This window comes from Myotis yumanensis, unplaced genomic scaffold (assembly GCF_028538775.1).
Source record: "Myotis yumanensis isolate MYYU_CA2020_CCGP unplaced genomic scaffold, mMyoYum1.0.hap1 SCAF_22, whole genome shotgun sequence".
NCBI classification, from domain to species: domain Eukaryota; kingdom Metazoa; phylum Chordata; class Mammalia; order Chiroptera; family Vespertilionidae; genus Myotis; species Myotis yumanensis.
In genome coordinates, this window is record NW_027223773.1 from 3,479,683 (window position 1) to 3,502,247 (window position 22,565).

General features: G+C 51.0%; 1 protein-coding gene across 1 annotated transcript; it reads left to right on the top strand.

Annotated features, from left to right (window-relative positions):
- The first annotated feature begins 261 nt into the window (after positions 1-261).
- Positions 262-22,141, top strand: COG2 (component of oligomeric golgi complex 2). Its single transcript, XM_070401138.1, has 18 exons — positions 262-435; positions 1,732-1,893; positions 2,482-2,547; positions 3,684-3,764; positions 5,371-5,474; positions 6,325-6,433; positions 7,007-7,186; positions 7,877-8,001; positions 9,413-9,539; positions 11,748-11,887; positions 14,055-14,116; positions 15,378-15,529; positions 15,961-16,158; positions 17,204-17,276; positions 17,554-17,696; positions 17,976-18,115; positions 19,287-19,470; positions 21,452-22,141. The coding sequence occupies exons 1-18, from the start codon at positions 364-366 to the stop codon at positions 21,569-21,571; spliced, it is 2,238 nt and encodes a 745-aa protein (XP_070257239.1). The 5' UTR covers positions 262-363; the 3' UTR covers positions 21,572-22,141.
- Positions 22,142-22,565: the final 424 nt, after the last annotated feature.

Sequence of the window (22,565 nt, forward strand, 5' to 3'; positions counted from 1 at the left end):
TTCAGGCCGATCCTCCCCTGCCCCTCGCCACCCCCGGTGGAAACGGTGGGGTGCAGAGGACCTCTCCAGGGCCCAGCCAAGAAGCAAGCGGGGCTTGCAGTTCCGCCCTCCGCCGCAGGCGGCAGCACCACCCGCCGGCGCCACCCCAGCGGTGCGCGCTGCCCCTCTTTGGCGGCGCAGGCGGAGACGGGCCCGTGGGGGTCCTCGCTGATTGGCTGCGGCGCGGGCGCTGCCATGTTGGCGGAAGCGGTGCCTCCCCGACCGTGGAAATTGATCGTGGCTGCAGCAGCCGCGTCCGTGGGCGCCGCCTCCTGCTTCTTGTCCTCGCTCGGATCTGGGCGCTGAGAGGCGGCGGCCGGCGCGATGGAGAGAAGCCGGATGAGCCTGCCCACGGGGCCGGACACGCTCTGCTTCGACAAGGACGAGTTCATGAAGGTGCGGGGCGCTTCTCCCCGGAGCCGGGGCCGGGCCGCGGGGGCCCATCCTCCTCTGCCCTCCGCCCGGGGCCCCCCCCCCGGGGCTCCGGCCCGCGCCCCGGAGCTGGGGACCTCGCTGTCCTTGGCAGTGAGCGAGCCTCTCGGCCTCAGGCGTGGCGGGTGGCGGGTGGCGCCTGGAGGAAGCCCGTCTGTGAAGTGGGGCTTTTGGGTGGAAAGGCCTGAAAGTTCTGAGCGCAGCGTCCGGTCCCTGCCGGTCCCTGGTCTCTGGTCCCCGTCCCCGTCCCCGTGCAGCGCAGGCAGATGGCCGGTCCCCTCGCCGGACGGAAGCGTGGGCACCGGTGTCCTGCCCCCGAAGATCAAGAATCCCGTCCTGAGCAAATCACTGAGCCCACGTGCCTCCCAGGGTCGGGTCAGAAAGAAAAGGCCCCTCGTCCGAAAGCTTCTGGAACGAGACTTTAAAAAATATATATATTGACTTCAGAGAGGAAGAGAGAGGGCGAGAGAGCTAGGAACATGAATGATGAGAGAATCCCCCCGATCGGCTGCCTCCTGCACGGTCCCCACCCCCACCCTCACCCCCACTGGGGATCAAGCCCGAAACCGGGCATGTTCCAGGCTGGCCGGGCTGGAATGAGACATTTTAAAACGAGTGGGATATTCTTTTTTTTTTTAAAATATATTTTATTGATTTTTATAGAGAGGAAGGGAGAGGCTCTGATAGAGAGTTAGAAACATGGATGAGAGAGAAACACCGATCAGCTGCATCCTGCACGCCCCCTACTGGGGATGGAGCCTGCCATCGGGGTCCATGTCCTTGACCGGAATTGAACCCGGGACCCTTCAGTCCGCAGGCCGAAACTCTACCCACTGAGCCACACCGGGAGGGCAGAGTGGGATATTTGTACTCTTTTTCTCATGTTGCCCTGCCCTCTGGATGAGGGGAACTAGGGGCGGGTGTGCAGGCCATTGTCCTATATAATAAAAGCTTTGGATGCAAATTGTCCCTCCACTGGGATTTCGACCAGGGGGTGTGGCCTGCCATGGGAAGGGAGGGAGGTCCTGACCTGCTGCAGCTGCAATAGCAGATGGCCTGGGGGAAGGGAGGGAGTACCCAACCTGCAGCCACTAGGGACCCTAGCAGTGCATAGATTTCGTGCATCGGGCCTCTAGTAGGACATAGACATACAGAACGGAGGCGTCAGCTGAGACCACGTTACTGGTCATAAAGGGTCTGCAGGCACCGCCGTGAAAGCGTTCAGGGCGTGACTCAGAGCCGCTCCGGTTGTATTCTCAGGAAGACTTCGACGTCGATCACTTCGTGTCTGACTGTCGGAAGCGCGTCCAGCTGGAGGAGCTGAGGGATGACCTGGAACTCTACTACAAGCTGCTGAAGACCGCCATGGTCGAGCTCATCAACAAGGACTACGCGGACTTCGTCAACCTCTCCACAAACCTGGTAACCGAGACCCACACTTCCTGCAGCTGGTGTACTGACACCCACACTGCCAGCTCAGGTTTCTTCTTAAAATGCTGAGCATTTTAGAAATCTTTTAGTTCATTTTCCTCCCCCTCAGAAACTTAAAGAGATTACTAATCTCATTAATGAATAAAAGAACTAAATTTTCTTTTTGTTTTCATTTTTTCTCATTTAAGACTGTTTTAGTTTGATTATTTTCTCAAAGGTGACAATCATGTTTAGAAGAGCTAGAGCCCATCCATCAGACTTTCACACCAACTATACTCACCTCCCATTAAAATGTTTTTCAGATTCATTTAAAATTCCATCCAAAGGCAAATTGTGCATAAAGAAGTGTTCATTTATTAGGACTTCCCTTATTTATTGGTTCATGTATATCAGCAGATTGTTTTTCTTATTCTATGAGCAATATTTATGGCAAAATGACATTGGTTATTTAGCTAGTTGCTTAGCAGTCTATGGCTAGACAGAGAGAGTAACTACGTCTAGTGCTTTGCTCACTAAACAGATACTTCACTCTGACTCCTGCCTCTGATGTGTGTGTGTGCGACATGATTTCGCTTGCAGGTTGGCATGGACAAAGTCCTCAACCAGCTCTCGGTGCCTTTGGGACAGTTACGAGAAGAAGTCCTGGTAAGTCCCCAAATCCCATTGCACAGTCCACCGTCAAGTATGCGATGCTTGTCCTCCCGCAGGAGCTGCTCTCCTCTCGAAGGTGGTTCAGTGGCCCATGACTAGCAACCACTGGGCCACCCCGGCCGGGCTGTCCTGATGATTTTAATTGTTCTCCTTACCTTCGTTTTGGACCTAATTTCTATTATCTCATATGTGGCTTGATGCATTAGCTGCTGGACTAATGTTTTTCCACCTGTCCCATGACCTCTCCCTTTTCCTGGCCCTTCTGTTCCTTCTTTTTTTTTTTTTTTAAATATATATTTTATTGATTTTTTACAGAGAGGAAGGGAGAGGGATAGAGAGTTAGAAACATCGATGAGAGAGAAACATCGATCAGCCGCCTCCTGCACACCTCCACTGGGGATGTGCCCGCAACCAAGGTACATGCCCTTGACCGGAATCGAACCTGGGACCTTTCAGTCCGCAGGCCGACGCTCTATCCACTGAGCCAAACCGGTTACGGCTCTTCTGTTCCTTCTTGCTTCCTAATATTCCCAAACCAACATTACATCGTGGTATATGAGCACTTAAAAATTTTTTAGTTCTCTGAAATGTATAGACTCTAGTCTACTAGGAAGACCTTATCTGAATGAAGTCCTCCTAAGTCAACCCCTGCCTTTCTATTTCTACTTCTCTCCACAACGAAGCCTGCAGTCCCAGGTGGATGCCTCCCTGCCCCAAGTATGTGGTACTCACTTGTATCTTTCTACCTTTTGTCTTCTAATAATCGCCCCTCCGTGCAGGTCAGCCTGCACAGGTGCGGAACTCCAGTCCCACCCCCCCCCCCCCCCAAACTCTCCTGTACTCGGATTCAGACTGTCCTTTCTCTACCCTGACCATCAGTGACAGTCATTGTAGATTATTCTTTTGGCCATTAATCCTCTGTGACCCTCGTTTCATATGTCATTTTGCCCCCAAAATCAATAGCAGTTGTGTCTGCAACTTTGTATTTTGTCAATATCTGTATAATACGGGCGTATCGATACTGGAATTGAATTAATCATGTAAATTTGGTTCAGTTCTGTGGAATTGAATTAAATGTGTAGAATGTCATGAAACAATTTCAACAGTGCATTTACTTTTTTGTTTTCAAGAGTCTCAGGTCATCTGTCAGTGAAGGAATTCGGGCAGTAGATGAACGAATGTCTAAACAAGAGGACATTAGGGGAAAAAAGGTACGTAAAGTGTCATACAGCACCTTGCAGCCTGGACTTGTGACAGACAGCACCTTGAGGGAAGGAACTGTCATGCATGTGGCTGGTGCACTCCGGGCACCTTTGTGGAGGACACACGCAGCCTCTTCTGGGTCTAGTAGCTGAGCAGGGCTAGTGCGGGCCGGAGCCAGAGCTGGGCCCAGGCTCCTCACTCCTGGTCTGATTAAAGAGGGGTGCGGTAAAGTCATGAAATGTGTTAAATGACAGAAAATCTGCAGTCTTCTTATGCTTGAATTGAGTTGTGGCAGCATTAACATTTTTAAAGAAATCTAGATTTCATGGGCTGCATGTCAGCTAAAAGCCCTCTCATCCTCTCTTCTCATGGTTTTCATTATGAGAAAATTGCTTTTTTCCTCAAAGTTTTCACATATATATGTATATGCAGCATCATGTCATGGTATCTAGTTGAAATATGACAAAATTTTAGGGGTACCCGATTGGACACAACATTAAAATTGTGTCCAGAATGAGAAACAATCGTAACTGACCTCAGTGAGGCACGTGACAGTTCAATAAGCATATGATTGCTCAGCACGCCTACAGAGAAGGTGCCGATGTTTCAGAGATGAGGGGTAGGGCTTTCTAAGCACATTTCAGTGTTGTGCTGCAGGCTGATTGTTCTAGAAAAAGTAGCGTGTGGTGCTCTTACTCTGCTACGTTTATTACTTCTGTTTCCCCATCCCTCTTTATGCCTTTATGTTTTACTGGACCTGGGTTTTAATTTTATTTTCTGATTTACTTGTAATCATAATGGAATAGTAGCAGAGTTGGAATTAGGATTCAAGGCTTCTGACTCTAGCCTGGTCCTCCTGTACTTTCTACATGTATTTATTAGCATTAGATTTCAGAGAGGGAGAGAGAGAAGCATCAGTGATGAGAGAATCATGGATCGGCCGCCTCCTCCATGCTCCCCACTGGGGATGGAGCCCGCCATCCGGGCATGCGCCCTGACCAGGAATGAACTGAGCCCCCGGCGGCTATGAGCATATTTTTTTAAAATGTCAAGGGGAGAAGCCTATTGATGTCCTCTGAACTTTTGCCTAAAGATTCCCAGAATGCAATGCATTTCTAGAAAAGATGATAAGCTTCGTGAGAGCAGGGAATTTTCCTTGTTTATTCACTCAGGTCCCCACCTTCTAGAAGAATGTGTGGCTCACAATAGGTGGTCAGTAACTATCTGTTGAATGAATGACCCTATATCTTTATTCTTTTAAGGATGAGGGTTTTATAATGTTCCTCAACCTCTTTGATAATATTTGTTGTGTAATATATTTAATGAATTGACACATTAAAGCATGAACAAAGGGGTTATAAGAAAATAAATGTACCAGTAGAGAGGTTCGTTTAAGATGGGAAAAAGAAGGAAGGAATAAGAAAGAGTACAGAGCATGAGAAAGCAAAGAAGTCCAGTTTCTTTCCTACAATAACCTTGCGATAGAATGTTGAAATACGCTTGTAGAAAGAAAGCCAGAATTAAGATTTGCATTCTCGCAAGTTCAGTGTTACATAGACATTCAAAATGTAGGATGCTTAAACATCATAACACGTTTTTGCTTCATTTTAATAGATGTGTGTGTTGAGGCTTATACAAGTTATTCGATCGGTTGAGAAAATTGAAAAGATCTTAAATTCCCAGAGTTCTAAAGAAACATCCGCACTGGAAGGACACAGGTAACTCTTTCTTACGAAATCGCACGTCAGTTAACGCTGCACACCGAGGCTGGCCTCCTTGGGATGCTGCAGATGCAGGACCAGGGACTGACTGCTGCTCTCACTGCACGTGTCCCCACTGCTTGGTCGGCGTCAGGCAGAGGCTGCCTCGGGAAAGCCGGCAGGTGCTTCCCTGCCCTTTGCTTTTCTCCTTTTGCCATTTAATTCCCTTCTGAGAGGGAGCGATGCCTTGTAATGTGTGTGAGAAAACAGAAGGGACTGACTAGGCTTCGGGGAAGATGAATGTCCTCTGCTAGGACCAGAGCATCTAAACTCCTGCTCTCTCAGCCATTCAGAACATGGAAATGTAAAGGAAGCTGTTTTGAAGTATTCTATTTGTTGTTCCTAGAGGTTAGTTTGATTTGCCGAAGGAGACAACAGTATTTGGTGTTTGAGAGGAATGAGAGGTGCTTTTTTAGAAAAGGTGTGAATAAGAGGAAAGGGCAGGAGGAGAGAAGGGAGGTTAAAGGGGAAGAAAGAGGTTAAAGGTGAGAGGGAGAGCCGGGGGAAGGTGGTGGGAACAGACAGGAGTTGCACCCCCACTGATCGGCCCCGGCTCCGGCTCCTGTCTGGCCCTGAGGCCCATGGCCAGGCAGCATCGGCTCATGCAACTTCCCCACTGCACCTACTACGCGCTGTACTGTGGCTCGTGGTGAAGACGATGGCACAGAGCGTGCTTTAGCTTCCACCTTGGACCGGAGGGTGTGGAAAACGAGAAAGTTCTAGCACAATGGTGCTCTAGGATCCCCACCACTAACTGTGTGAAATGAACAAACTTCAGGAATCCCGTTTCTGCCCTTGTCTCCACTAGCCCACTTCTGACGGGACAGATTTTGGAGAGAATCGCCACAGAATTTAACCAGTTACAGTTTCATGCTGTTCAAAGCAAAGGCATGCCTCTTCTGGACAAAGTAAGACCAGTAAGTGTTGTTTTCTGTTCTCACAGATGGTAGCTGGGACTTTGCTAAATAATTTTGGTTTAACTTAGTAATGCCCCTGGCAGTTGTTGATCCACAGGGTTTTGAAGCTAGCTTTGCATTTTTTCTTTCATTTTTGTTTTGTTTTTTAGGCCCCTGCTTCCTACACGTCATGCATTACAGCTTTTGTGTAAAGACACAGGCATATTCTCTGAATTGCAAGAGTGAAGTTAATTGTGAATTTCACGTAACTTGACACTTTCTATGATTCAGAGTTCCATTTATCTAGAGCCCTTGACTAGACTTTAAATTCATGTGTTTGATTTACACTGTAGCTTAAGGGGAAAATAACTGTTTTTCTCGTTCTGTAATTCTCTCTAACCCCGCCTTTGATGATAAAGGTTTACTTCTAGAGATTGTGGGGAGGAGGAGAGAGTCGTTGTGGATCTTCAGGAAAGGCTCGCATGTCCATCTTACATACATGACCTTCTGTTGGAATACAGGGGTCACGTGTGTGTTTGGACTCCCAGAACCTGGTCCCGCCGGAGCCTTGCTGACTCCCCTGTCTCCTTGCAGCGGATCGCGGGCATCACGGCCATGCTGCAGCAGTCGCTGGAGGGGCTCCTGCTCGAAGGGCTGCAGACGGCGGATGTCGACATCGTCCGGCACTGCCTACGGACGTACGCCACCATCGACAAGACCCGAGACGCAGAGGCCCTCGTCGGTCAAGTTCTGGTGAAGCCATACATGGACCAGGTCTGTGATCTCAGGGCTCTATTCCGCCAGCATCACAGAGCATTTACTCCGTCTCCGAGACTTCACTGGGCGCCAGGCCAGATCAGAGAGCTCTCTGTAGAGGCGCGTGTCTACTACAGCATCAGGTGTAGGAAAAGGCTGGTCCCTGTTGGTTAAATCAGCCGGGAATCGGCTTGCTCCCTGTATTTTCTAATGATGCGCCAGCCCAGGGGTCATCTTCATTTGGTGGGGGTGAGGGGCTGGCCTGGGAGAAAGTATGCATCAAAGCATTTTTAGGTCAGTTTTGTGGGATGTCAATTATACGTCAATAAAGTTACTGGGCAGCAGTTTTGAACTGGTCTCGGGTTGAATAGAGCAGCCCAGCAGTGTGTGAGCCGGGAGGAGCGGGTAGGGAATTCTGAGCGTGGAAGTGAGATTTGGCTCAAAGTCTTTAAAAACATAGAGGGTTGACCAGGCCGGAGAGATGGGAGGGAGGAAACGTTCAAAGATGGAGGACTTTTATAGGCAGATTGCCGAGGGAACTGCGCACGCTCATCCCAGGAACCAGTTTTGATGCAACGACGATTTACCTCCCATTTAGAAAACATGTCTGTTAGGGAGGAGGATGGGTTTTCTCAATTCTTTCCTTTGTGGTATATAGTTCCTACGTCTCTTTTAGGAGCTTTTTGAAAATGCTCTTTCTTTTAACAGGTGATCATAGAGCAGGTGGTTGAGTCTCATCCAAATGGCCTGCAGATCATGTACAGCAAGCTCCTGGAGTTTGTCCCTCACCATTGCCGCCTTCTTCGGGAAGTCACGGGCGGGGCCATCTCAAGGTACCTGTCCGCTGTGCTAGAGCGCATCTGGGTGTAATGGCTGCGCCTGCGCCTGGTGCACGCCGATAGGGCTGGCTTGTACCGTGTGGGTCCAGGATACCTCAGAGGTGGTGGTGAGTTCTGCCTAGACCACAGCAGTAAAGCGAATGTTGCAATAAAGCGAGTCACGTGGATTTTTTTGGTTTCCCGGTGCATCTAAAAGTTACGTTACACCATCCTGTAGCTTGTTAAGTGTGCCACAGCCTTATTTCTAAATAAGTGTACCTGCCTTCACTGTAAAATACTTTTGCTAAACAATGCCAACCACCATCTGAGCCTTCAGTGACTCTTAATCTTTTTGCTGGTGGAGGGTCTTGCCTTCAATTTATAAAAAACATGAATCGCAGTAGGATGAGGTCCAATGAAACGAGGCTTACCTGGTCCCCATGTAACTGTCCCCACAGCGCTGCAAGGCAGGCATCGATAGCCTCGTTCTACAGATAGGAACCTAGTAGATGGGGCTGAGGGTGATGGTTAGAACTCCTCGCTTCCAAAGCCCAAACCCTTTCCTTCTCCCCCTTGGCTTTTTCTTAACTTAGTTCGACATCAGAGTTGGTTGCCTTCTATTATTCGAATGGCATAATCTATCTAGAACTACCAATTCAGTTAAACTCAGCGGGTTTTATACTGAGTGTGATTGAATTCCTTTTCAGTTTTTCCTCCTTTAATTCCCATGACTTCCCAGTTCCGTTACATAAATACCCCATTACCTGTCACCACGGCCACTGGCCCAGTCCAGGCCTCTGTCTTCTGTCCCCAAAGTAACAGGCTCTGCTCACTTGCTCTCCCTGCCTCCAACCTCATCCACTTGGTCCAGCATCGCCTTTCGCCTTCACCCAGAAGTCTGAGCTTCAGAGCCTCGCCTTCTTCATATCGGTAGTGGCGTCTCGCTGCTTCTAGAGGAAAACGGGGCTTTGTGATGCAGTCATAGGATCTTAGAACTGGGGCAATCTTAGAGACAGTTCAGAAGTGACAACGCTGTTAGTCATTGGGAAATTAGCATAACTGGTGTTCAGGTTGCGTGCAAAGATCGCCTTTCTTGTGGTGGTAGACCGCCTCCTTTCTAAGATCGAGTGTGGATGTGGTGCCCTACTTTAAGGGGGAAATTGTGCCCAGGCCACTTGGCGTGGTGGTTTTGCCTTATCCTTGACACCAGCTCCCTCTACAATGCGTCAGGTTCGAGGTGAGTCTGAGTTTAAGGCGTGAAATAGAAATGTGGGTGGAGAAACAAACTAATTGACAGTTTTTAAAAAAGGAGTTGAAATAGGTTTTAGGCTGAGGAACTTGTAGTAAAAGCACCACAGTAGAATGTTGCTCTTTGTACGTAGAAGATGATGGTGTATCTGACTGCAATTTTGCTCTTTCCTTACAGCGAGAAAGGCAAAGCTGTTCCCGGATATGATTTTTTGGTGCATTCGGTCTGGCCAGAAATAGTACGAGGGCTAGAGGAGAACCTGCCCTCACTCTTTAACCCTGGGGATCCCAGGGCATTTCATGAGGTACCTGTCCCTCCTTTGTTTTGACTCTTGAAGATGTTAACCTGACGTTTTAGAGCGATCATGTTGTCTCCTGCACAGGCGTGGCTCTGTGGTTGGGTCAGAACCACAGCGTGAGTTGCTACGTGAGCGCTTACCTTAAAGCATACACAGTGCTTTATTCGTGTAATAGTCCCCGATACTTTTGGGAGTGAGAATATTTTAATTTTAGAACATAAAGTAAAATTCAGTCTAGACGCAATTGTGACTAGATATGTACATTATTTTCAAAGCGGGAAAAAAAAAAGGTCCTAGTACCATTGAAAGCCCTTTTCTTTATAATTGTCCATGAAAAAGTTAAGTTTTTATGCCTCTACTGTGTAATTGTGAAGGAAAACAAAAACTATTGATTTAGACTTTAAAATGTATGTAATTGTCCTATATAGTTTAAAAGATTAGAAGACCCTAAAATGTACTGTTTTCTTAAAATCATGTTATCATTTAAAATATTTCATGGTTTAGATTTCAGAAGTAAATTTATCTTTACTTTTGAAATAAAAAAAAAAGTACATTTATTTTTTGTTGTGTCATGTTTTAAGGCAATGCATAGGGCCACAGTGAAGGATAAGGCTCTTGGGCCAGCGGCCTGAATTCCTGGCCCAGCGCTCCATCTGACTAGCCTCTTGGGGCCTCTCTGTCTTCTCCTTCCCTGGATTTTAATTTTTTTTTATTCAATATGACAGTCTTCGTCTTTTCATTAGGTAATTTATCAAATGTATAATGACCGCAATGACCGATTCATTTGGGTCTAGTGCTTCCTGTTTGTCCCTTTTCTTCCTTCCTTTTCCCCCTCCTTTGTGTTGTGTCTTCCCTTCTTTTTCTAATCGGCCTGGTGAACTTGATTATTTTTAAAGTGTAGAGGGGCAAAAGGGAAGTGTGGTTTGAGCCTGGGGCCTGGTAGGCCTTCATTGTCCCAGAAATATCACTCATCTGTCCTCTTGGCTAATTGTTCCATGTTATAGGACATTGACAATGATTCCTGTGATTTAAAAAGTAGATACCATAGGCAGTGTGAAATAATTGTCCTAAGCATTTGCAACTGAAGAGCCTTTATAGTTTGCTGTGCTCCTTAGAGAATCATATTGATCCCATTATGATTTGTTTCAGCTCAGAAATGAAGCTTTCTGGAAAAAGTTTGACTTTAGAACCCTTTCCCAGTATTTAATGTTTGTGGGCGTAGTGTCCAGCAAGCATCTGTTCCTTTCAAGAAATGCTTTCAGCGTGCAGTTTTAATGTGACCTGCTTCCCTCGCAGAGGGAAATGTTCTGTATTCTATTAGCATCCATTAGATCCTGAGGTGTAGTTTCACCCTGAAAGAGATGAATAACAGCTTCTATGGCCTCAAGTCCACACACCTGCCCGTGCTCAGGGGGTTCCACAAGGACCTGTAGTGCTCACTGCACTGAACTTCCTGTGGAAGCTCAGATCTCAGCGTATTGAGGCGAATGGAGCCCCTCGTCCCTGAGAAGGAGGCATGGAGAGGCCAGGGTGTTCTCCCCGGAGCCTGGGCTCCTGGGAATAGCACATCCCTTCCAGCAGCCCCGGGGTTTGCTCTGTTGACTTTCTCAGCTTTGTCTTTGGGCGAATTCTCTCTGAGCCTAAACAGAAGAGGAAACATCATCTGTAAAGTGGCGGGTGATGATATGGCAGTTGCCTCCTAGGGTGGTTTTGTGGGTTAAGTTAGTAACCGATGTCAGCACAGTGGGCGGATGGTAACTGCTAAGGAAGTGTGAGCTGCTGCTCCTCTGCGGCTGTTACGTCCCCGTCACTTTTGCTGCTGTCTCGTCTATAAAAGTGATGTCATCACTCACATGGTTGATTCTTTCCTTTTTAAAATTTTGCACTTCTTCTGGAGAGGCGGTGGAGGCTGTACTGCTTAATCTGCCGTCTCATCAGCTCCAGGGACGGGGTGAGGGGTGCCCTAGAGGGTGAGAGCTGTCACGTAAAAAGCACGGCTCTGCAGCACCCGGGTGTCCAAGTGGACTGGCCACGGGGCCACGTGGGCCTTGCCTGGGCTTTATGTGGGGACTGAAGGAAGGTCCCTTGGGCCCCTGTCAGCTCTAGAAGCTGTGGGTCTGTGCTGCCCTCCTTTATCTCAATCACAGGTTTTAGTAGATGCTCCCAATTCCGGGTGTTTGCAGTGAAAATGCCACCTGCTTGTTCTTATTTTAGAAATACACCATCAGCATGGGCTTTGTGAGGGCATTTGAACGGCAGTGCGGATCCCAGGCCAGCGTGAGAAGACTGCGAGCCCATCCTGCCTATCATAGCTTCAACAATAAGTGGAACTTGCCTGTTTATTTTCAAATACGGTCAGTAACTCATTCCCCTCCCGCCTCCACCTTCCTAAGAGAATTCGAATACCAGCTAAGCATGTTGGGGCCCCCTGTTCACAGCCTTTTCTTTATGATCATCATCCTATCCTTTGGGAAACAAACTTTCAAGTGGAAATGTAACAAGAAATATCACGAATGTCAGCATTAGGCTTGCATGACGAGATAAGGTTGAGTGTTTGGTAACCAGCGAGCTGAGAACTGACGCGGAGCAGGTTGGACCCCAGGCCCAGCTTCACCCCCACACCGTTCTCTCGTTCATCGTGGGAGAGAGGGGGTGGGAGTGGGTGGCAGCTCTTCCCTGCCGCTGTCCCTGTCTCGTCAGCCGCCTCCACGAGTGGCCTGTCCACCGCTGTCACTTCTGCTCCTCTGTGCCAGGTTCCCCTCCGGGCGTGGGGGGAGCATAGCGCGAAGTGCTCTTCCAGCGGATTCTGTGTTCCCGGTTACGAGAGTCCTGGTTGTTACCTTGGCTCCTTTATCAACGGTGACACTCGTCTCTCTGGTCTGGAAAGCGGGGCCACTTTTCTCCCCGACGCCCGGATGCTGTCGCCTGTGTCAGTGAGCGGCTCTATCACCTGCCCGGGGAACTTGATCATAAACCGAGCAACATGGGTTCCGCTGGGAAAGCAGATGTAAGCGGCCATCTTTGCAGGTTCCCCTGAATGAGGTCATGGTCAGCTCCCCCGGGGAACGGCATTAACTAGAGCCTTTTGGTCGAAATGCTCTTTTAAAGAATCATAGCTTTTCGTTTAGATTTTTTATGCTTTCATTAATTGTGATGCCGTCCTTTCCCCAGAGCGCTGAGGAAAAATTACAGAGAGGGAAATGGATTACGAATTAGGTGCCTTGATTATAATTGCTCACCGTGACGGGAATGTATGGAATCACCTCTGATAATGAAATCACAGCTTTCACATACGTGCAGTCCTGTGTGTTATGCTTCATGTGTCTGGGTTACATCGTGTAGCTTATCTTGTGGTAGGAAAGCAAGGCCTTGCCCCTCTCAGGTGTTCGTGGGCTGCATTGCAGAGGTTTGATGATCGGGATCAGGCCAGGCAGAGCTGAAAAGAGGGAAGCATCATCTGACAGGCTAAGGCTGCCACCGGCAAGTGCTGGTGGGATCTGGCCGGTTCTTTTGTCATCCGTGCCTGGAGTTAGATGCTGTCATAGCACATCCTGCTGTCTACTGCCTGCAAGCTCCTCTTTTTTTCTTCTTGTTTTCTTTAAAAATTTTTTTTTTTTTTTTAATTTCAGAAAGGAAGGGAGAACGAGAGAGAATCATGGATCGGCTGCCTCCTGCACACCCCACACTGGGGATGGAGCCCGCAACCCGGGCCTGTGCCCTGACCGGGAATCGAACCGTGACCTCCTGGTTCACAGGTCGATGCTCAACCACTGGGCCACTCAGGCCGGGCAGACTCCCCTTTTCTATCGTTTCCCTGGACCCCGCAGCCCCTGCTTAGGAATCCTGCACTGTCACCCATGTCCGGGCACTGCCCTGGGCTGTTGTGTAAAAATTACTTTTCAGATATGGAACTTGTTCTCAATACATTTGTTTTTCCATTTAAAAAATAAACTCAGGTAATGCTTTGTAGGACTCTCCTATTGATTTCTATCAGGTGTTGGATTGTTTACCCCGAATTGTGACAAAATCCTGCAAACATGGCTGGGGTCAGGGTTGCGCTGTTATTTGACTCACTTTGGGGTCATTTGAAGGAAGTTTCAAAACCAGTGGGATGGGAGTGTTTGACATGTCGCTAAGGAGAAGTATTCCCATTGCACTCTTATAACAGGGTGTGCGCCTGCATCCGACTGTGCACATGCTCCCACCCCCATTCTTGTACTTAACCCTAACCCTTCCATTTCTCCCCAGCCTCCTTTTAAGGAACACGTGATTGCACCCAGATAATCCAGGGTCTTGTCCTCACCTCAGGGTCTCATGTAATCCCACCTGCAAAGCCCCTGTGCCGTTTGAGGTCACGGCCGCAGGCTCCAGGGATTAGGACCTGGTTATCTTAAGGCCGTTGTTCGGCCACCCTCCGTGGCCCCGGGTGGAGGAAGTCCCTGGGGCCAGGAAGAAGGGAATGGACAGGGAAAGGCGTCAGCAGCAGCAGAAACACTAATTCGTGCTCTTGTTTTATCCCAGGTTTAGAGAGATCGCGGGATCCTTAGAGGCAGCGCTGACAGATGCCCTGGAAGACGCTCCAGGTAATGCCTTCAGGTGGTGAATGACAGGTTGGGGGGGGCGGGGCGCGGAGCTCACCATCTCCACCCCGATCCCCCAGGGCACTTGCACCCTTTCCTGGGATCCAGGAAGCTGGACCTTAAAGACTTCCTGTGACTGGCCTTTTTTAAGAGACAAAAAGTCAAATATTGTGGTTCCTATGGTTTTTGCTTTATAGAGCTGATAAGAGGCTGCTGTAAGAACATGGGGAGCAGCCCTTATGTTTGTTCCTGAATATCACATGCTGAGGGGACGTAGCCCCTGGTTGCCAAGTGATCAGCCCTTTTTATAGCAAACTGGCTACGCGCTGCCTTCTTCCCAGGATCCGATGGCCCCTCCCTCCCTGGTGCGTCGAACCTGGGGCTGGGCCTCAGCGCGGGGCATAGTCCTGGCACATTGGGCAGTTGGCACTGCTTGGGATGCAGACTTTCCAGCGTGTTTGCATCCCTTACAGCCCCGTCCTGTCAGCAAGTAAAGAGATTCTTGTTGGATGTCAGCCTGTTGACTATGACCGTTTAGTCGCTCACAGAACACGGGCTGTGTCTGTAGCCGCATAGGCCTGGCTGCCGCACTGTTTCTGCACTCCGCTCTGTGGCCTGAAAGTTAGTTCTCATCTGTCTTTGCCAAAATGCTCAAGTGCAGTGAACTCCCTGCATCCAACTCGTGTGATCAGGTAGGGAAGAGAAGGTGACGAATGAAACAAGGCAAATTCAAAACCAAAGTCTAAACCCTTGCAAGTGACGGCCACTTGGACTCGTGTTCATTGATTTGGTACGAAGTGCTTATTAACTAGCTATTTCTGAAAGCTGTCTATGGTTAATAGTTGTCAAACACCTGGGAGGTGGAGTCGTGTAAAATCAGACAGTGTATCACTGAGCCGTGTCACTGACCACACAGACTTCTTCAGGGTGCCAGTCTGCACCCCCGGGTCACACACCTAAGACACTAGATCAGTGACGGCGAATCTTTTGAGCTCGGCGTGCCAGCATTTTGAAAAACCCTAACTTAACTCTGGTGCCGTGTCACCTGTAGACATTTTTTGATCTTTGCAACCATAGTAAAACAAAGAATTCTATTTTTGATATTTATTTGATATATTTAAATGCCATTTAACAAAGAAAAATCAACCAAAAAAATGAGGTCGTGTGTCACCTCTGACACGCGTGTTGTAGGTTCGCCATCACTGGCCTAGATTGCAGCCCGAATTGACCGAGGCGCCTGCCCCCGCGTGTGCTTTCCCTGCAGCTGGGAGCGCCTACTGCCTGCTGGCGTCTCACAGGACGTGGAGTTGCCTGCAGAAGTGCTGGTCGGAGGAGCTGTTCCTGCCGGCGCTGGCGCATCGGCTGTGGAGGCTCACGCTGCAGGTGTTGGCGCGGTACTCCGTGTTCGTCAACGAGGTGAGCCCGGCGCGGGGCTTTAGAGATGCTTCGAGCTACTAAGGCAGTGATGGCGAACCTATGACATGCGTGTCAGAGGTGACACGCCAACTCATTTTTTGAGTTGATTTTTCTTTATTAAATGGCATTTAAATACATAAAATAAATATCAAAAATAGAAGTCTTTGTTTTACTATGGTTGCAAAGATCAAAAAATTTCTATATGTGACACGGCACCAGAGTTAAGTTAGGGCTTTTCAAAATGCTGACACGCCGAGCTCAAAAGGCTCGCCATCACTGACCTAAGTGCACTGAGATGGAAACGGCCATGCTGCCGTGAGAGGGGAGTTGGATGGTGGACGCTAGCATTTCCCCTGACTTCCTGGCCCGCGTATGTGAGTCCCATGGAGCTTCCTGGTGGAGAGTGTGTGACCGTGGAAATCCCGTTTCAGCTTCTGCTCAGGCCCATCTCGAATGAGAGCGCCAAGGACGTTCGGAAACCTCTGGGAACTGCTAGCAAAGATGCTCCCGCTGCCCCGGGAAACAGCGAGGACCCGGGCAGCGGTCCTTCCGAGGCGAAGCCCGCGGCTTCCGTCTCCAGCGCGCAGCTCGTGCACGCGGCCGCCGACCTGGCCCGGCTGCAGGAGCAGGTAAGCCCGTGTCCCAGATGCCCCGTGCCCGGGCAGCGGCTCCCCAGAGAGCGTGCCCACACTGACAGCAGCCGCAGGGCTGCAGACCCGCGGGCCCAGGTACCCAAGAGAACCCCTCCCGCATCTCCCCTCACCCAGCCTTCCTGGCAGCCGCTCTCCCTCCTCCTTCCCGCCGGGTCTCCCTCCTTTTCCAGGGATGGCGTCCCAGCTCAGCGTGAGCGGCTCCCCAGTTCTTTTCCATCCACTCCACTTCCTGTGCCGGCCCGATCTGTGCTGGGCTGGATTTTAATTATTTCCATTCAAGAACCCCAATACTTCTTAGTAACATTTACTCTTCAGCTCTACTTTGAAAGTCCTGAACTATTCATTTTTCCCTCTGTGTCTGCGCCTGTCCCATGTTTTGCTTTTAGTAAGAGAACCTGGTGGATGAATTTGTATTTAAGACCTCTGTTACATAATTGTGCTTTCCTCGAGTTGAAATATTTTGTGGCGCTCCAAAATATTGTATGTTTTGAGCAAGAACATGGTCTTTTTGTGAGCTTTCTTGGTGCGGGGGAGCCACGGAATAGAAAATGATGTTTGTTCTCGGGCTGTGGGAACAGCCACGCACCTGCTGCTGCCCGCGGTGGGTCCATTTCCCGTGAAGGTTGTCATTGAGAATTTTGCTTTCTTCTTCTTTTTTTTTTTAAATATATTTTATTGATTTTTTACAGAGAGGAAGGGAGAGGGATAGAGAGTTAGAAACATCGATGAGAGAGAAACATCCATCAGCTGCCTCCTGCACACTCCCTACTGGGGATGTGCCCGCAACCAAGGTACATGCCCTTGACCGGAATCGAACCTGGGACCCTTAAGTCTGCAGGCTGACGCTCTATCCACTGAGCCAAACTGGCAAGAATTTTGCTTTCTTCTGGTGAAAGGTGCCGAGCGTCCTGAGTTCGGTTTTATCATTCATAACAGTGTCCTAGAGGACGCAGGTGCAAATAGAGTCGCCTCCTCCTTGGATTTAAAAAGTAACTGCACATAAACTACACGTTTATTTCAGCTTCCAGAACTCTTGGAAATAATCCAGCCCAAGCTCGAGATGATTGGCTTTAAGAATTTTTCTTCTATCTCAGGTAAAAACAAATCTCAGACTTAGCAAATCTTTGAATAGGAAATAATTTAAAATAAAATTTTAGAGACTGGGGTGCATTTCAACTACCATTCTCTGTAGCTGTAAACCCTTAGTTGTTTCTCTGTTGTATGATTATAACGCCCCTCAATGAGAAACCGTGTTGCGTGCTCGCCATTGGACTCGGTGTGTTGTTGTACACTCTAAATACCATGGCAGCATTTAAAGTGACAGTCACACCGGCCTGGGTAGCGTGACTGAGCTCAGTCTGTGTGTCACAGCCGCCCTGGAGGACTCGCGGCTGTCCCTGTCGGCCTGCGCGCCCGCCCTCAGTGCCAGGATCGTCCAGGACCTGAGCGAGTCCTGCTTCGGTTCCCTGAAGAGCGCCCTGGAGGTGCCCCGGCTGTACCGAAGGACCAACAAGGTCGGCGCCATTCACTGCGGAGAATTGTGAGGCGGGGAGAGAGGGCAGGAGAGGCGGGAGGGAGGGGAGGAGCAGGCAGAGGGTGAGGGAAGGGGAGGCGCACTCCCTCTCCTCCGAGGAGCACGGGTTTGGGGGACGCGCCCTCGCCAGGGAGCGTGCGGGTGTGCGTGTCTCAGAACGGGAGAGTGACTAGTCTCCTTTGACCTTGAGGTTTGAACAACATCCTCTCTCTCTCTCTCTCTCTCTCTCCATCTCTCACCCCCACCGCCACTACCCCAGGAGGTGCCCACGACAGCCTCCTCTTACGTGGACAGCGCTCTGAGGCCGTGTCACCAGCTGCAGAGCGGGCACAAGGACAAGCTCAAGCCCGAGCTGATCCAGCAGTGGCTGGAGGGCGCGCTGTCCGAGAGCACGCACAGGTGAGGGGCCTCCTGTCGGCCGCTCTGGGCTTCCCCAGGGAGCCCGCCTCCGAGGTCGCCGAGTCCATCAGAGGGCGGCGGGGAGGCCAGGCAGGGAGGCCATCATGTGGCTGCGTCGCTGGACCAAGCAGGGAGGCCCCGGTCTCTGCCCAGCTGTGTGGACGGCCGAGCTGTGCTCGCTGCACTCCCCTCCCAAGGCTCTGTCTGCCCTGGCCTCTCCCAGGTCGCACACCTTCAGGGCCCTCGCCCCGGGCCTGCCTTTCCTGCCCCGGGTACCATCTCCCGCAGGCCTCATCTGTAAGTCCAGTCCCAGGGTTTCCTGTGAGTCCTTTCTCTCCTCGGCCGTCCATCCAAAATGGTGTTGGTCATGCTACATGGTCAGAGAGCGTGCAGTGGGGAGACGGTCGGATGAGGAAGAGAAACAGTGGCAGCTGAGGAAAGGCGGGGTCCACGCCCCACAGCCCTCGACAGTGCGAGGAGGTCTCAGTCACGGGGGCGGCTCGTTTCTCATTCGTCTGCTCTTCCCAGGTGCCCACCCTGACTGCGCTCGAGCCTGTTACTCCGTCTCGTTGTTGAATTTTGTTCAGTTATTAACTTTGCCGTAGGATTATATTTGTTTCAATTACTTGTGAGCTAAGTGGCATTTGTGGGTTCATTTCAAACATTACAACGAATTCTAATATGATTTCTATGTAAATGCCAAGTAATCAGCTTGTAAACAGAGCTTTTAAATGTAACTCGTTTCTCATGTGGACGGTATAGGGAGACTATTTGGAAGGCAGTTTTATTTAAAATCTTGAAATGCTTTCACTCTTTAAAAGATGGACTTCCAGAACTGGTTGTAAATGAACTTGCTCCTCCTCCTGGGGAACGAGCTGCAGGTGCTCACTCAACAGAAGACAGCCCCATGGTTTCCTCAGAGTGGCCAGGACTGAAATGTTGAATAAAATCCATGGACATATTTCTTAAGTTCGGAGGGAATGCAGTGCTAGGCCGTCAATTTTCTTTCAGTTAAAAACATTAAATATTTACCAAGGCTGATTTTTTTTTTTATTGGAAGTGAATTTTTATCTTAAAAACCTTTTTCCCCCCTTCTTTTGGTCCACGTTGCCAGTCAGTGCGTTTGTGTTCCATCCAGTGTGTTTCACCCGTAACATGTCTCGTGCTCTAGGTTCTATGAAACCGTGTCCGACGTCCTGCACTCCGTCAAGAAGATGGAGGAGAGCCTGAAAAGGCTCAAACAAGCCCGGAAATCCTCCCCCGCCAACCCCAGCGGGTCCAGCGGCGGTGGCATGAGCGACGACGACAAAATCCGGCTGCAGCTGGCCTTGGACGTGGAGTACTTAGGGGACCAGGTAACCGCGAGCGCGTCCGTTCCAGGGACTCTTTAACCGAGTCCTGGGATCACCTGGTGGCTCACGTGAGCCCAGAGATGCCATCGAGGGGCCCTGGAGGCTGTTCCCTCCCACTGGGAAAAGGGGTCGGGCCCCAAGTCCGTGAAGTCGGAATATTTGCACCCAGGAGTTACGAGAAGGAAGAGATAGGACAACGCGGAAATCGAGTTTTCAAATTCCAGAGGGTTGATCTTTTGTTTGTTTGGCATCTGCACGGCCAGCAGTGTTCGTGCCCGAGAAGCCCCGGGGCGGTGCTCACGGGCGTGTCCCCTGGTCACGGCGTGGAAAGTGCCGATAGGACGTCGGGGCTGGGTCCTGGTCTGTGAGTTTGGCTCCGAGTAACCAGAGCTCTGGCCCCGGGCCCTGTGTGTGATGCTCGAGAACCCGCCTGAGCGCAGCGTCCCCGTAGGTGGCAAGCAGGTGGCAAGCACAGGCTATAGAGTGCGGCGTGTGGGTGCCTCTGCCTGCACGTCTCCCTCAGGGGCAGCGGGCTCCGCGCAGGCCTTTCTTTGGAGTCAGAGGCGACCCCTCGAGGGTCATCAAACTTCGATGCTCAGAAAGGGGCCCTTACCCTGCCCGGAGCGTCAGAGGTGGCCGGTGGCTTTACGGAGCGAGTCCTCGGGCCGGTCTCAGGAGCCCTCGCTGGGGAACAAGGCGTGACGTGGGCATTTCCGTCCGCAGGGCCTGGGGTGCCCGCTCCGAGGAGCCTCTCACCTCAGGCGCCCCTGGGACTCAAGTTCTCTGCCCCGAGGCGGGTGAGAGATAGAGCCTGGCCCAGTGCGTGGTGTGCTGCTGCTTTTTTTTTTCTTTTCTTTTTTTAAAACATATTTTATTGATTTTTTACAGAGAGGAAGGGAGAGAGATAGAGAGTTAGAAACATTGATGAGAGAGAAACATCGATCAGCTGCCTCCTGCACACCTCCCACTGGGGATGTGCCTGCAACCAAGGTCCATGCCCTTGACCGGAATCGAACCTGGAACCCTTCAGTCCACAGGCCAACGCTCTATCCACTGAGCCACACTGGCCAGGGCCGTGGTGTACTTTATTGTCCCAGAGAAACTTAGTCCAAGTCTCACAAGCAGGGACGTGGTTATGAAGCCATGAGGAACGAGTCAGCAGCAGGAAGAAAGGAGATGGGAGGGGGGGGGAAGGAAACAGGGAGCCCGTCCCAGTCCCAGAGCGACCTCAGCTCTCACAAGTCCTGATGGCCGGCGCAGACCCCCCCGGACCTCACCGTGCGAGGCTGCGGGCCCTGTTGCTGAGCTGTGGTGAGGACTCGCTGTGCCTTCTGTTACCAAAGCAACTCACAGGAGACGCTGTGCCTGAGTGTCTTCAATTCATCGATTCTGAGAAAGGGCTGTGACAGGTTACGCAATGAAGGCCCGCCTGTCCTTTCTGGAGACTTCTCCCCGGAAAAGCAGCTCATTGATTCTGCCCCTCGGGGGCTTGTCTTTGCCAGCCACCAAAGGCTCTCACCCCGCTGGGCTCTGATTGGGTGGGTGGGGGTCAACGAACACGCTGGCTTCTTCGAATGCCAAGTGTCTGACCCAGAATGCAGTTTTGCAATAAGTACATCCTTTGCTCTAGATCAGCGGTTCTCAACCTGTGGGTCGCGACCCCTTTGGGGGTCAAACGACCCTTTCACAGGGGTCGCCTAAGACCATGGGAAAACACATATATAATGACATATTGTTCTTGTGATTCATCACTATGCTTTCATGATGTTCAATTTGTAACAATGAAACTGGGGGTCACCACAACATGAGGAACTGTATGAAAGGACCCACAGGTTGAGAACCGCTGCTCCAGAAGGAACAAACATGCTGCCGTTCTTCAGGGAGCGGCCCCTCAGCGCAGGGCGAGGGTGAACGTTCCAGTTGTCACAGGCTCTTCACGTTCCGTACGTCACAGTGTCTCAACTTGTTCTCGTGGCCTTTACAGATACAGAAGCTGGGCCTGCACACCGAGGACATCAGAAGCTTCCCGGCCCTCGCAGAGCTGGTGGCCGCTGCCAGGGACCAGGCGACCGCCAAGGACCAGGCGACCGCGGAGCAGCCGTAGGCGCCGGGGCCCCGGGAGCAGAGAGCTGGGCCTGGTGCCGAAGGAGCCGGGCACACGGAGGACAGGGCTCTGCTCTCTCCCCAGCCTCGGCCTCAGCCTCAGCCTCAGCCCCGCCCCCCAGCCAAGCGCTCCCCGGGCCCAGCACCCGCCCAGCACATCTGGGTCCTCCTTCGCCCAGAAAGAACACTAACGCCTTTTCCGTTGTAGGAAGATCGTTTTTAAGACATTGGACACTTTCTACTATAGTTTACAGAGCAGATCATTTTATTTTTATTGTAAATCTTGGTGAGGAAGAGCTGATTTCTAAACTACAATGGGAGTGAATGTATATGTGTGACTCTAGGAGGGTTCTCCCCGGCCCTGCGCCGGCGGCCTGCGGGCAGCCTCGGAGTGAGCACACGGACGCGCCTGCTCCCGGGCGCACGGCCTCGGCTCTGCGAGCGGCGGAAGATGCTGGTCCTTCTCCCACCGGGTGCTGGGAATGTGCTGCTTGTCACGCTCTTCCCCGCCCCTGTCAGGAGCCAGAGCCCTCGGGGGATTTATTTTCTAAATAAAAGAAGTGTCTGCCAAGAGCACTCGGCTTTCCTCTGTGAGTCAGCGCAGGTGACTCCTCCCTCATGCCCGTGGCTCCTTCCCCTGGGCCAGGGCCTCGCGCCTGTGGGAGGCTCCCCTCCATCATAGATGCACCCTGCAGACGCTGGGAGTGGTCCATGGAAGGTGACACCCCTATAGGAGCCACACCGCCAGCCCTCCTGACGAGCTGACCCTGGGGTGGGGGTCAGGGTTGGGTGCTGAGGGGCAGAGAGCTGGGAATGTTGGGAAGGCCCCACAGTGGGTGGGAGGTCTGCTGACACACACCTACACACTTGTGCTGAGCAGTGGCATCTGTCCTTCAGGAAGCAGGTGTGCGGGGTCCTTGGCCCCGGGGGGAGGGGGCACAGCCCTCACGGGATGGGGCAGACCTGCCGCAGGAGCCACACCTCGTTTGAGTTTT